The 12,563-nt window shown below is 43.4% G+C and overlaps 1 protein-coding gene across 1 annotated transcript; it reads right to left on the minus strand.

Annotated features, from left to right (window-relative positions):
- Window positions 1–1,317: 1,317 nt before the first annotated feature.
- On the minus strand, window positions 1,318–8,305 carry hoxb8a (homeobox B8a). The gene is made up of 2 exons (XM_028598643.1): window positions 7,322–8,305; window positions 1,318–1,740 (listed from the first exon to the last, which is right to left on the minus strand). The coding sequence occupies exons 1-2, from the start codon at window positions 7,752–7,754 to the stop codon at window positions 1,334–1,336; spliced, it is 840 nt and encodes a 279-aa protein (XP_028454444.1). The 5' UTR covers window positions 7,755–8,305; the 3' UTR covers window positions 1,318–1,333.
- Between the last annotated feature and the right edge of the window lie 4,258 nt (window positions 8,306–12,563).

The raw sequence follows: 12,563 nt of genomic DNA on the forward strand, positions 1-12,563 counted from the left end.
GTGAATCTAGAGGCCTGGAATAATGTAAGTGGAGGTGGAGGACCAGGCCATAAATAAAGGGATGTTTGGATAGGTTGTGGGTTGTGTGTGTGTGTGTGTGTGTTGTTTTAAGAGGAGATTTCCGAGTCGTGGCTTAAATGTTTGGCCTCGTGAACTGAACGGTTTTATCAGTCTGGGTGCTGACAGAGTGAACAGAGAGGAGAGAGAGGGAGGAAGGGAATGAGAGCGATGAACGGAGAGGAGGCGAGGGAAGAAAGGAAGAGGAGAAAGGGTTAATAAAATAGAATAGAAATGGAAAGAGGGAAGCAACTCCTATAGCATTTCTTTTCTTTTGTCCAATGTTTTTGATTATAGAGTGGTCATAATACCTCGGACTTGTATCTTCTTCTTAATAAATAATTGAGTGACCATAAAATCCACCCTCATCGACTCATAACAGACACTTCACATTAAATGCAGAACGCGATCATGTTTATTACATTTTTCCTCGGTTTTATTTTTATGAATGTTCTCTTTTTTTTAATCTGCACTGTGCGCATGCTTTTTACCCAAAAAGAGAAAAGGAAGACAACATAAAACAAACACCACCGATCAAAAAACGAACTAAAACGACAATTAGAGTGTGTAAAAAAGAGACCCGACCTACTAAAACGGCATAAATAGGCAGTTTCATGTTGTTGGAAATTTCATTAATTGCTACGTCGTCATTATCGTCATCATCATAATCATAAATCAATCAATCAATCATTGCCATAACAACAACAACAACAACAACATAGAAGTGAGAAGTACAGTAAAAAGTGCACCATCATCATTTTTTAACTTAAAAACTATACAGCTGCCAAAGATAAAATTGTTAATGATAAACTTCTAACAATATAGAAATGTTTCCACGATAATTGTTCCACAAAGAAAGGAAGCTATCATTTTACTTTCTTTTTTTTTTTCTTCTTCTTTTTAAACACTAGAGTAGACTATGTTTGTTTGACTTGGATGGATCCACCCCGCCTCATGTTTTTTTTCTTCTTCTTTTTTTTTTTTTAAAGTTCACTTTCTTGCTTCATTGCTTCATTTTTTTTTACAGTCAGCAGACAGAGGCGCGAGGCCCCTCCAGTCCGTCCGGCTCACCAATCGCCATTTTGGAGAGTCAAGTTCCTTTCCATCAATTCAATTGTGGAGAAAGCGGAGCAGTCCAAATGGCCTCAATTAAGACAAAAAACACCCCCTCCCCCCACACCCTCACCCCTTCCGGTCCAACACTTACACCCTACTCGTCCTCCATCTCTCGCCCTTCAACCCCCCCTTCTTCCTCATAATTTCACCGCCCACCTCCCTACATTTGCTTGTGGGTTTTCTCGCAGCAATCCTCGTTACCGGAGGCTTGTGACCCCGCCGTGCCCGCCACCGCCACCGCCACCGCCGAGCCTCCTCCTGCTCCTCCTTCACCACCTTCCCCTTCTCCGCTTCCGCTGCCGTCCCGCAGCTCCTTCTCCCTCCTCTCCCTCTCCACCGCCTCCTGTTCGCTCTTGCTGCTCGGGAACTTGTCCTTGTTGTTCTCCTTCTTCCACTTCATCCTCCGGTTCTGGAACCAGATCTTCACCTGCCGCTCCGTCAGCGCCAGCGCGTGCGACACCTCGATGCGGCGCTTCCGGGTCAGGTAGGGGTTGAACAGGAACTCCTTCTCCAGCTCCAGGGTCTGGTAGCGGCTGTAGGTCTGGCGGCCCCGCCTCCTGCCCGCAGCTACTGGTGCGAAGGTGGGGTGAGGGGAGGGGGGGAAGGGAGAATGGGGAGGGGGTGGAGGGGGGACATTATCAGTGTCAAAACTACACTGTCATGGCCCCTTACATGAAAACCAAACTAACATATAGGCCTGGTAGGTTGGTGATTCAAAAGGCTATGGACTATTCATGTTCGGATTTTTATCTAAACATTGACATGTCAAATAACAAGACAAAAAAAATAAACAAAAATCACAACTTTTGCTTATGTAGCCTATGTAGTGAGGGCGCCATTGTCAATCTATTGATTGATTATTTTAAAAGAAAAATGTCCCTAACAAGTCCCAAAAACCCAACGGGACATCTTCATACAACAATGTTTTGGTCCAGTCGAGAGTCCCAAACCCAGAGTAACAATGATATAGCCTAAAAAAAGATCAAATGCGAAAGAAAATATTGTTTGGCGTGTCTTTTGAAAAATAATGAACAATTCATTGATACCAAATCAATCGTCAGACTTCATCAATCGATTGACGACAATCAACACGTTGTGAATTAACTGATTGCTGGCGCCAGGTTTCAAAGTCAGACAACTTGAAAATGTAGAACTTGTTGGTTAGGTTTTGTTGGATTCAGAAATTACTTTTGCTATTGAATTGAAATTCACATTGAGTTCATAATATAAGAGATATTTTCATGTCAAATTGGTGATGTCCTTAATGTTAGAATGCGACGTGATAGATGTGGAAAAAAAAAACAACATATATATATATATATATATATATATATATATATATATATATATATATATATATATATATATATATATATATATATATATATATGTTGTTAGAGTGATCCTAAAATGACGTTAATGTACAGGGGTCCTATAGAAAGGATGCTCTCTCTGTCTACACACACACACACACACACACACACACACACACACACACACACACACACACACACACACACACACACACACACACACACACACACACACACACACACTTATCTTGCTAGCCTGCTACTCTTTACACATGAGTCCAAGAACAAAAACACAAATTCTGCAACAGTTACATAAATATAATCTACTGAGCACTTACAGAAGTGATGACAAGTGATGATACACCTGAATATTTGATGCTATAAATACATCATGAACACTTTTCAAAGGGAAAAATGATCAGAGACAGAGAAGAAAGAACGTGCCTCTAATGACGAACAAGACTTTTAATTAGAAATGGTGCTAACAATGCAAAGTGAAGGTGTAGTCATAGTATTTCCGAACCAGCAGGTTATCATTCACTCTGCTGTTTTTGGTTTCTCTTTTCGTGTATTTGAGCTGCGGCAGAGAAGCCAGTACCCAGACAGTCTGGGCTACAACTCATAAATACATAATACACGCGCAAGGTCAGATGTTGTGTTTACTGCACACACGTTGGACAATCATTGGACTAAAAGGTGTATGACTTTGTTTTAATTCATAACCTGTGAAATAGTATCATCTGCATTTCATGAACCCAAAAGAGGACAGACATGATGTCCTTGCAAGCTTATTAAATATTTCCTACAGGCGTATTCCAGCCAACTGGACGATACTATAATGATTAATATATGATAATTAATTCATATAAATGCTTAAAGTTGCCCCATTTTCCAACTTAGGTAAGCCTACTGAAAAATATAAACACATTTATGAATAAATTATTATTACACGTGATATATGCATAACCTGAAACTTGAATTATCGTTTAAATTATTCAAAATAAACTGCATGTTATGTCAGTACCAAAAGGGCGAATAAAACTGGCACAATTAAACGTGAGCAGCAAACTCCCGATAGCTTACACATACAGGACATTTATTATATGTATATATTTCCATACAACTGTTTGTGTTCCTCTTTGATTACTGCATCATAAAAATGCCTATGATCATTAAGATTTGAAGTAAAAAAAAAAAAAAAAAAAAAATGCTGCTTCTAATTGACTGATCTGATTCAGATTCTGCAAAACTGGCAAGTTAAGCATTATTGTTCATAACTAATGTTACTGAGAAGAACAGAACGCACCACAACCTCCAGAATTGAAATATTTCTGATAAATTAAAGAAAAAACTGTTTTTGGAAAGTAACATTTTCTTGGTCACTATCTGGTCTGAACACACCTCCCACCACACACACACACACACACACGCGCGCGCGCGTATATATTTCTTCCAGAGCAGTAACGTTTCTAGGTTAAATTAAGGGAGAGGGTAATGTCTTCCAAGGAAGTATATTTACTGCTATAATCAGTCTATCTACTGATCACATTATACAAAGCCTGCAGGTACGGGGTGAAAAGTATCTTCAATGTCCATTATATAGGCTATCTACCACAAAGTTAAGTCCAGCAGGATGCTTCCTGCTTGTAAGTACTGCGACTCTCATGCTCTCATTGGATTTCAACATAGTGTCCGTCTATGGGCACGGAGCTGCTTTTTATGGTAAAACAGCCACGAGAAGCAGACAAGGGACTCTTTATGGAAATGGATGAACTTGTAGTGATGTAAATGTCTTGTATGTGTTATCTGTCACAGGGCTGGCGCCGTGATCTCGTGCTATAGGGACCAAAGGGAAGTAGGCGCCACATTCGCTGCTGTCACCAGCCATGAATTAAGGGAAATGTGAAACACTTTCCTGGATAAAATGACAGCACGGACGCTTTGATCCGGAGGGGTTTTTGACGGTGCAACATGCATCGAGAATTTAACCCCCAACCCTGGCTGCGTCAGTGCACTGCACAAATCCACCACCCACAGTCCATACACAACTGAGATGGATCAAACAGCTTTTGGAGGAATAAATCCTCCAAATCTGTATCGTTTGTATCATTTCTTTGGCATGTTTCTGTTTTTTGAGTCAGCTGGAGGATTACATGGTCTTGGGCGGTCTGGGAAAATGTCTTGGGATAGTGAAACATTTTTAAGACCTATGAAACCTTTACAAAGCCAATTAGATAAGCCGTAAAGAAATGCATGGCAGTCTGCAGCTGACATTTTGGAGGAAGCAGAAACGAGGTTTCCACTCGACAACAGATGCCAATGAGAGCCGAGGCAAAGGACACAACGTGCATTCTTCGGCCTAATCAGACTTAATTCTATTTTTATTTTCAAAGAGAAAGTAAAGAGACTATGATTCATCAACATTTCTAACCTCAGCGGTAACAGTCGTAAAACTGCTCATATCCACGAGTTGAAAATCAAACTCGGATATTAAACCTCCAGCTTGGGGGCTCAAGAGCATTTCAAGACATATTCAATGAGTAGGAGCCTCCTCTGGTGCTGGTTATAACATAAAAGGTGGAGGAGGCGATATCCCTCTTTATAGTACAAATTATGAAATGTTCCCCCTCGTTAAAGGGGGATTTCCGAGGTAAACGGGGAGGATAACCGCTGCGCTCTGTCCTCCCGTTTCACCCACACAAGACCGTCCGTCTTTTTTCTACTATTATAACTAATAAATCTTCACGCTGAGCAACGATAATATCCCATCAAGCCGTGCACGGGCTCTAACTGCGTGCGAATACAGCATTCTCGGACTTCAGCGGCTTAAAACGCCTGGTTTCCTGTTTTGACTTTTCGGCCCCAGGATGATCGGAGCTGCCTGCACCCGGACCGACACGCTGTTATGCACAAGTATACTGTTTGGAAACTATTAATCTTGGGACTAATCACTGTCATCGTTGGTAAAGAAGGACTAAACCTCTTCAGATGTCGTTTTTGTTGTTGCCCCGCGCATGAGTGTGGCCAGTAGGATTTGAAACTGGGAATGATTTGACAAGTCGTTACGCACACAGCGGAGCAGGGGCGGGCAAGTGCTGGAAAAATATAAGAGGCTTCAAAGGTGTAAATTATGACAATTTACAGGCCGCACAAACAGGAAGCTTCCAATGCATACACTACAATACACATGGAGCAACGCAAGCGCGCGCGCACACACACACACACACACACACACACACACGCACACATACACACGCACACACACTGCTGGGAGGCACTGAAGAGTAAATGTGAATTAGCTATTATTATTACTACTGTTACAGCAGGTTTAAGTCTTATATGGATCAGGAGAATGCAGCTCGAGCTGAATACAGACCTGTGTTTTTTTTTTATTTATTATTTTCTATTTTATGATCATAATCATGAAGCCACAAAAGTCCTGCACAGGCTATAACCCGTCTGCTGTCCCACTTTAAAAAATACAACCGAGAACATAAGCAATAAACTCTCTCTCTCTCTCTCTCTCTCTCTCTCTCTCTCTCTCTCTCTCTCTCTCTCTCTCTTTCACACAAACACACTGACAAACACACACACACACACAGCAAGAAATATGGGCTCAAACAAAATAGGCTACTATACATGTCAATCCATTCACTGATCTTTCTCTCTCTCTCTCCCTCTCTCTCTCTTTATCTCTCTTTCTCTTCCTTTAAGTCTATGCCTCTCTAACACAGAATTGCCTCCTTGCATAATCAGTCTTATTGTGGTGTTGGTTTAAGCCATCAATTATTATCTTGGCTTCCCTGTAATGCAAATATGTTATTTAGAAATCACATTCCAGTAAGATTTATAATCTGATCGTGTTGGAGCAATCGGGCCTGATCCATATTCACAGACTGTGCGAGACACAAACACACAAAGCCACAAACACACACACACACACACACACACACACACACACACACACACACACACACACACACACACACACACACACAGGACACAAAAGCAAGCCAGCTGAAATTTGAACCACACGGACAACATGGGATGATTTGATATTTGGGTCAGCGGATCAGACAAGCCAGCGTGTTTCGAGATCACACACGCTGCGAAGGTGCTACATCAGAGAAAGAGTCCTCTATTTCCTCTTTATCCTCTATATCCACGCATAGCCTACACACATGCACTCCTCCCTGCTTTAACCCTGTGGGAACTGGCCACCGTGTAGTCAGATAATCCCGAAGACCACAGGCAAGTCGTAAAAGCAACAACAAAAAAAGGCAGTAAAAGTTTAACCCGGGTCAGAGCTCCATGTCTAAAACGGGTCTGTGCGGATGGAAACAACTATATCCACCAACTCTTTCCCATCTGCTGTAAGCAGGGGTTTCTCGGTTTTTGGAGGGTTTTTTTCAGGAACAACCCCCCTCCCTCCCAACAATCTCTCGCCTATTTTGACTGCTTTCTTTCCCTCTCTCTATCCCGGCTCCTCCCGTCCTTTCTCTCAGTATATGGCCGGGGTAATTAAACCCTAAAGTCATTCACAAGTTTTGGTGCTGCCAATAAAACCATAAACGTGCTTTGAACGCAGGAAGCTCTAATTACCCTGCTCAAATTGTTTCTTTTAAAACCACTTTCCCAACTTTCTTCCACTGTTTCCTACTGTGTGTCTACATTCTCTGCCTTCCCTTCCTGGGGGAGCAGCAGCTTTGCTCCTAACATGGTCACTCACCTTCAGGGAAAGAGGATTCGGCACGATATGCGTTAAACAACGTAAGCTATAAAAAAAAATTGAATAATAATAATAATCATTGCAGCCAGTCTATCCATTTCCTCACCTTGCGGCCTCATCCAGGGGAACAGCTGCGTCGGTGAGGGGCTCTGCTCGGTTCCCTCTGCGTCCTCGCTGCCGAGCCCCGGCGCGCTTCCCAGTTTGCAGTCGCTGTACTGGACCAGATCCGCGTCCTGGGCCCCGAAAAGCGTCTGCCGCTGCAGGGCGTCGTATCCGTAGAAGTTGCCCGGCTCGCCGTGGCATGTGACCGCGCAGGGGCTCTGCTGGTACGGGTTGCTGGGCAGCGTGGAAGCGCTGTGGTGGTAGAAGTCCTGGATCTGCGGAGCGTGCTGGAAGGTGGCGCCGGAGCCCGGGCCGTACACCACGGTGGGCCGGCTGCCGGCCAGGTCCTGCGCGAAACCGCACTCGTAGTAGTTCGGACGTAACGAGTCCCCGCTTTTATATTTGGAGAAGAGCGAGTTGACGAAATATGAACTCATCTTTTGTGTTGGTGTTTATTGTTGTTTCAGTGTGTGTACGGCTCAGGAGAGTCAGAGCGGGACTGAAGGAAGCGAGCCGCGGCTTTCAATTGTTTTTTCTTTTTTTTCGGCTTCTGTCGTGCGGTTTGAGGCAGAGAAACACCGACACACACACAGAGGCGAAGGGGAGGGAGAGACAGAGAGTGAGGCAGGTCTGCCGCCGGTGTCGGTGACCGTTGTTGTGGCGTTTCACTTCACGGCCACAACAGACGAGCGGTGTGAGTAACGGTAACGGCAGCCAGCCAGAGCACAAACAGCCACAACCACCGCAACGACAATAACAACAATCACACCGATTCCATAAACTCTCCAGCGAAGAAGAAGAAAAAGAAGGTGAAGGAGAAGAAGAGGGAGAAGTAGAGGAGGAGGAAGGGCTCGTGCGCATCACAATTCCGGTGTTAGCGCTGTAAGCAGGAGCCCTGTCGCGCTCTCAAACGGGTATTCCGTGATTTACTCCTCTGCAAATGAGTTGTTTCATATTTTCTCTCTCTCTCTCTCTCCCTCTCTCTCTTCTCTCTCTCTCTCTCTCTCTCTCTCTCTCTCTCTCTCTCTCTCTCTCTCTCTCTCCGGCTCTCTCAAGCGCGCACTCTTTCTCTCCTCCTGGCCCTTGTGTGTGTATGTGTGTGTCGGTTTCAGGGATAATTTGCATCTATTATCAGCTCTTCATCCCATTGGCTTTTCCACGCACACAGGCAAACGTCCACGAGCGTGTGCGCGCGCACACACAAAACCCATATAGGGTCTATTACACTTTTTTTCTTCTTGTTTTTGCTCTTGTACGTGCACGCGCATGTAAGACTAGATGATATTCTCCCGGCGTCGGCTCGAGGAGTTCCGTGCGCCTGTGATAATGCAAAGGGAGTGAGAGATTGAAGAAAAAGAGGATAAGAGAAGAGAGGAGGGCGGGGGTATCAGAGTCTGTGTGTGTGTGTGTATGTGTGGAGGGGGGTAATGAGAATTCTGCCGCTTTGCATCTGATCAAGTGCACACACACACACACACACACCAACTAGTCCAGCCAGCCAACCAAGAGAAGCGGAGATGGATTTTTTTTACTTAAAGCTGAGATAGAGGTTGGGCGGTGATGCTGGTTGGGGGTAACAGTATTGCATTGCATCGTTGAGAGCATCTTTCTCCTCTCATTAATTGCCTTTTCTCATATCTCTCCTTGAATCCTTAAAGGAGGGAGCGAAGCGAATGAGGCCCGAAAATGTCAGGGAGCCTGCGAGAGAGGTCACCACAGGCTGAGGAGAGAGAGAGAGAGAGAGAGAGAGGAGAGAGAGAGATGAGACGGGTATTGCTTTCTAATTGGTATTGGTTTTAACAAGTACCAGCCTATAAATGTAATTGAGGTTTTAAAACCAGTTGTCAGAGCCTTTCTTGTCCTCCATTCCAATCCGACTGCTGCTGGTCAGAAAATAGACGAGCTCCGGCACGCATGCTTTCTGATCATCGTATACTTTTATAAATATGATCTCCATAAACATGTAAGGAGGGCTGGGGAGGGTAATAGGCTAGGAGAAAGTGGCTGTAAACGCGTTTACAAACTATAAAGCTCCATAAAGCGGAGGGGCAGTGTTTGCTTATTTACGTCCTTGCAGCAGAGAAACAAAAAAGGAGTTTTTTTACGACGCGCACTTTGCGCGACCGGGGGCCGTAAACGCCTCGTCCCAGCCCGGTATTTAATTGTCATTTTCGTCATGTTTTCCACAAGGCTGTGGTCCTTCTTGTTGGAGTGTAAGCTGAGGTAGAAGGAGGGCTTTTCTAACGAGGGATGAGTTGTGGGAAGGTTAGGCTTTGCCTTGTAAAAAAGTAAGATGGCCTAAAGTGCAGCGATTAGCCCAACAGACTCAACTGTGGAGTTATTTAACTACTTAGATCAAGAATTATTTTCCAAAAATCTGTGCCCTCTACAGGCCTGAAAAATGCTGATTAATCAGATATGAGGACTCGGTGATGGAGGTTTCTGCAGCTACAGCAGCCTGTGTGAGACCTAAATTAGAATTTCTCCTTTTGATTATTTTGTTTTGGAGCTATCAGTTTATTTCTCCAACATGGATGTTATCGCGTCCATTGCGGCTCACATCAGACAAATAAAAAAGTCATTTCCCGAATTTTATTTATTTAGATTATACCGCGCTGACACAAGAGGCCCAAATGTTGCCAGCATCCGCCTGAATTACAGACTGGGTTGTGGTAAATCAGCTGATTGTACGCCCGACTTTCCGAGGAGTAATTGCCGCAGTATTTTTCCTATTTATTGCCCAGAATATGATCTTGTTGAAACTTCATTGCGCCGTGTTTTACACTTCCAATAAAGTGTTTGCTTATGAGAGCTGTTGTGTGCATGGTGTGATGTGAATGTCGTTTCCACGCGCCTGGAGAACTTCCCACACATCCCCGCTGTCAAAGCCAGACCGTGGAAGCAATGTCTTTGGGTCATTCCAGCAGAATACACACACTTGGGCAAAACAACAAGCGGCCTAAATGAACATCAGGGACGCTTTAAATAACTGGCTCCACACTCACCGCAATGCATTCGGAGGAAGAAACATCAAAACTAGATTTCACCCCTCGCGTCTTTTGCGTCACGTCCTCTGCGTCAAATCTTCACTGACTAAAACATCTGGAAAGAATGGATTTGGCCACCACAGCAGTGCACATAAACACCTACGTGACTTCTTATATGCGCTGCAAGTTATTCATCCTAAGACATCCCTCATATTTTGAGGAAACATGTTTCTGGCACCCCCACAACCACCTTCTACATGAGCAGAGCCAGAAAGTGGATAAGGTGCGAACGTCCTTGGTGTAAATTTTTCAGTAGGAAAATAACCGTTTCCTGGCAGCCCATACGTATCCTGCACGCCTATTTTCCAAGGCCCCAACCCTTCCTCTTCATCCCTGTACGATGTGAACATGACCTGAAACTGCTTCGGATGTCAGAATGTTCTAAAGCAAAGTCAAAAAGTGGCCTAATCACCTCACTTCTCCTTAAAAATAGCCTCTTTAAATACACTAAGGAAAGAAATACGACAAGTTTCACCCCCTTAAAGGGCCCATGCATGTGTGAGTCTTCCATGAACGCAAGCAAAGCATCAGGCGAGGCCTGTTTTATCGGTGGAGCAAGAGTGCCATCAAGCGGCGGGTTGCAGTAAGGCCACAGGGAGAACGTCGGTCTTTAATGCATCTTTATAGTTCTATTAAGTCTGCACATAAAGCCTATATAATCTGATTTAAAATATAACAGTTGTAATTGGAGGCCAGATGTGAGGGCTGATTTGGGATTTGCTAGATGAAGACAGACCTGTCACATGGAAATGTAAAGGAAACTAATCCAAACCAAATATTGTCTTGCAGATACAATTAATGAGTTGTTATAACTGAAAAACACTGACTCACAGCGTGGGTCAATATAGCACTGACGCAATATTGTGTGAACTATAGGCTTTATTTTATTCCGATTGTTAGGCAGTCAGGTCTGAGCTGTATAGCTTACTTTATACTTTAATAAGCGTAAATATTGAATCACCTACCTTCTATAGGCTAATACTTTCTTTCTTATATTATCTCATAGCGCTTTTCCTTGTAATTGTAGATAAATACATTAAGCTGACACTGCTAAGTCTGTATGAAGCTACAACTCTGTATCTATACTGTATAAACGCACGTTGCACTATTTTTTGACTAAATGTGTTAAACTGCCTATATGTTATTGACAATTGTAGCATTTTAACACAGGGGATATGTGCGCGTATTACTGGTGTATATACTGGCTTACATATAGCCTATATATGTTGGACTGTTATATAAGGCTATACATTTAAATAACTAATTAGTTACATTTTTTGCGGTTTCTATACAGGCCTGTTTGTATATAAAATACAGAATACTAATTAATGCAACAAAATTAAACAAAATAAGACTAAAAATGATGAAATTACACACCTAACAATAAACGTGTTTAAGATTATATTTACAGTTTTGTATTGATTGTATCTTTGATTCTATTATTATTTCTAATATATATTTCGTTTTAGACATCATCGCTGCTACTATAAACTGTAAAACAACTAAAGAAAACAAAAAGCGCATATAGAAGCGTCCAGTTCAACCCAGACAAACCCGTTTTATTACCGCAGATGATCGTTGCTTTTATGTTTGAGGGACCTGTGTGTGTGTGTGTGTGTGTGTGTGTGTGTGTGTGTGTGTGTGTGTGTGTGTGTGTGTGTGTGCGCGCAGATTGCTAAATTACAGGCTGTAAACAGACTGTAAAAGCGGTTGTTACCAATCTGAAGAGACTGTAGCCCAGATCCTCAGTTTCACCCCTGTGGAAATATGAACCCCTATAACGGTGTAAGCACAGATAAAGGACATAGCGCGAGATTTAAAAAAATAAAAATAAAAATAGTAGCCTATAATGACAACACATGTAATCCCCTTTTAAACCTTCAGACAGCAGTTCTGGAGGCAAAACCCCTCTCGAAGGTTCCTCCGTGTTTCCACACATGGTCCAACCTCACGCAGACATTTCTCTGCCTCAGCCCGGGCCCCGCCGTGCACCTAGCCCGGAAAAGAAGCATGGAGCCGGCCACAACACACCCTGTACGTCGGGGTCTGCTAGCTATGTTTTTGGTGTTGTTGTTTTTGTGTGCGTGTGTGTCTGTGTGTGCGTGTGTCTGTGTGTGTGTGTGTGTGTGTGTGTGTGTGTGTGTGTGTGTGTGTGTGTGTGTGTGTGTGTGTGTGTGTGTGTGTGTGCGTGCGTGTGAG

The sequence above is a fragment of the Perca flavescens genome, chromosome 15, assembly GCF_004354835.1.
Source record: "Perca flavescens isolate YP-PL-M2 chromosome 15, PFLA_1.0, whole genome shotgun sequence".
NCBI lineage: Eukaryota > Metazoa > Chordata > Actinopteri > Perciformes > Percidae > Perca > Perca flavescens.